Genomic DNA, 1,735 nt, shown 5'->3' with positions numbered 1-1,735 from the left:
GTGTGCGCGAGTGAGTGTGTGTGTGTGTGTGTGTGTGTGTGTGAGCGAGTGCGTGTGTGTGTGAGCGAGTGCGTGTGTGTGAGCGAGTGTGTGTGAGCGAGCGAGCGTGTGTGCGAGAGCGAGCGTGTGTGTGTGTGTGTGTGCAAGCGTGTGTGTGTGTGTGTGTGTGAGAGTGACTAGAAGTGTATATAAACAAAGGAACATGTAAAAAAAGTACAACAGACAACAATAGCAGCGGTCTTTCAGTAACGTGTCTGTTCTGATCAGAGCGAGCTGGAGTCGACCAAAGCATCTGCTCTGAACGCCTCGAGGGCCGACGGCACGTCAGGAACCAGAGCCGGCAGTCTGTCGATGGACGACACGGAGATGAGGAAGCTCATGGAGGAGAGCAAGAGACTGCAGACGCAAGTGGGGAAGCTGCTAGACGAGAACCGCCAACTCAAGGTACTGGAGAACGTCTGCGTCTGCACTAACTAGTGTCTGTAGGGCCTCTCTGCGTCAGACGCTCCTGATTCAGCGCTAACAAACTGTCAGTCTTCCTGAGATTTAATTAGTATTTCAGTCATTTAACACTCACAGGTTCTCTGATGTTGGTTATTATATAACTTACATAAACACATTTATGTCATTTATTTAACAAAATATTTACTTTTTTTTTATTTTTTATGTTTTTTGTTTTAGGAGCCCAATCAGACTGATTAATAATTATTATTATTTTAACTCTTTTTTTTTTTTTTTATTCATGCCAAACAACTTTTTTATCGGCAAGTAAAGAATGACAAAAAAGACCAATTAAAAAAAATATATATATTAATTGGACTTTTTAAAGATTGTTTTTTTTTATGCCGATCAACGACAAAACATAGGAATTATAGTCTACCAGAAAAATGGACCGTAACAGATTCTTACTCAGAAATTAGCATTTATGTAAATAAAATAATTAAATTAATAAATATAATAGAGAATTTCAGTTGTGATAGAAAAAAACAATAATATTAAAAGTGCTCAAACGTAGTTTTTTCTAAGAGATACGTGGCTATTTTACCTCTAATTATAAAAATGAAGACTACAATATAGGCTATTACTGAAGTAAATTACAATTGAACTGTATTTCATCATCATTATTTTTACACTAGTTATATGATATTTATGTCTTAAATTCTTCACTTTCAAACCCTCAAGCTTTAAACATTGCCATTTTCTAAATTATAATCCGCAGAAACCCGAGTTTGCATTTGAGCAGACATCAGAACACACTGGAAATGTTGCACAGCAGGGCTCTGAGCACTAGGTGGCGTAACAAGCTCAGAGATAGCTACAGCCAGACTGCGGATCACTGATGATGATTGTGTGTTCACCTGTGTGTGTCGCTCTTCATCAGGATGAAGGGCTGAGGATGAGGAAGGCCAATCAGTTCGACAGCTCCGTCTCCAAGTCTTCGGCGGCGATGCTGAGCAAAGATCCCGCCTCCAGATCGCTGCCGTCGCTGCTGGTGGTCATCGCCGCCATCTTCATCGGGTTCTTCCTCGGGAAGTTTGTCTTGTAGAGGTTGTGGTGGGCCTGACGGGCGAAGAGTGCGCTCTTGTTGATAAGCGTGGCGTCTGCGCAGACGAGCCCCACGACAGAGGAAGTAAACGTGTCTGTGTACAGGATCATTCAAACGGGCCTTGCCTTTCACACACACACACACACACACTCTCTCTCTCACACACACACTCACACTCACTCATATACA

At 42.1% G+C, this 1,735-nt stretch overlaps 1 protein-coding gene across 1 annotated transcript in view; it reads left to right on the top strand.

The window, feature by feature from the left end:
* Window positions 1-1,735, top strand: part of LOC107653890 (vesicle-associated membrane protein-associated protein A-like) — a 5,248-nt gene extending 3,513 nt beyond the window's left edge. Inside the window, exons 5-6 of the mRNA XM_016440757.1 lie at window positions 268-444; window positions 1,382-1,735. Of these exons, the coding sequence (XP_016296243.1) occupies window positions 268-444; window positions 1,382-1,546 (342 nt within the window). The 3' untranslated portion in view covers window positions 1,547-1,735. The remainder of the gene's footprint in view (window positions 1-267; window positions 445-1,381) is intronic.

Source organism: Sinocyclocheilus anshuiensis, unplaced genomic scaffold, assembly GCF_001515605.1.
Source record: "Sinocyclocheilus anshuiensis isolate Anshui unplaced genomic scaffold, SAMN03320099.WGS_v1.1 scaffold1994, whole genome shotgun sequence".
Lineage (NCBI taxonomy): Eukaryota > Metazoa > Chordata > Actinopteri > Cypriniformes > Cyprinidae > Sinocyclocheilus > Sinocyclocheilus anshuiensis.
This window is presented reverse-complemented; position numbering and strand designations above follow the sequence as displayed.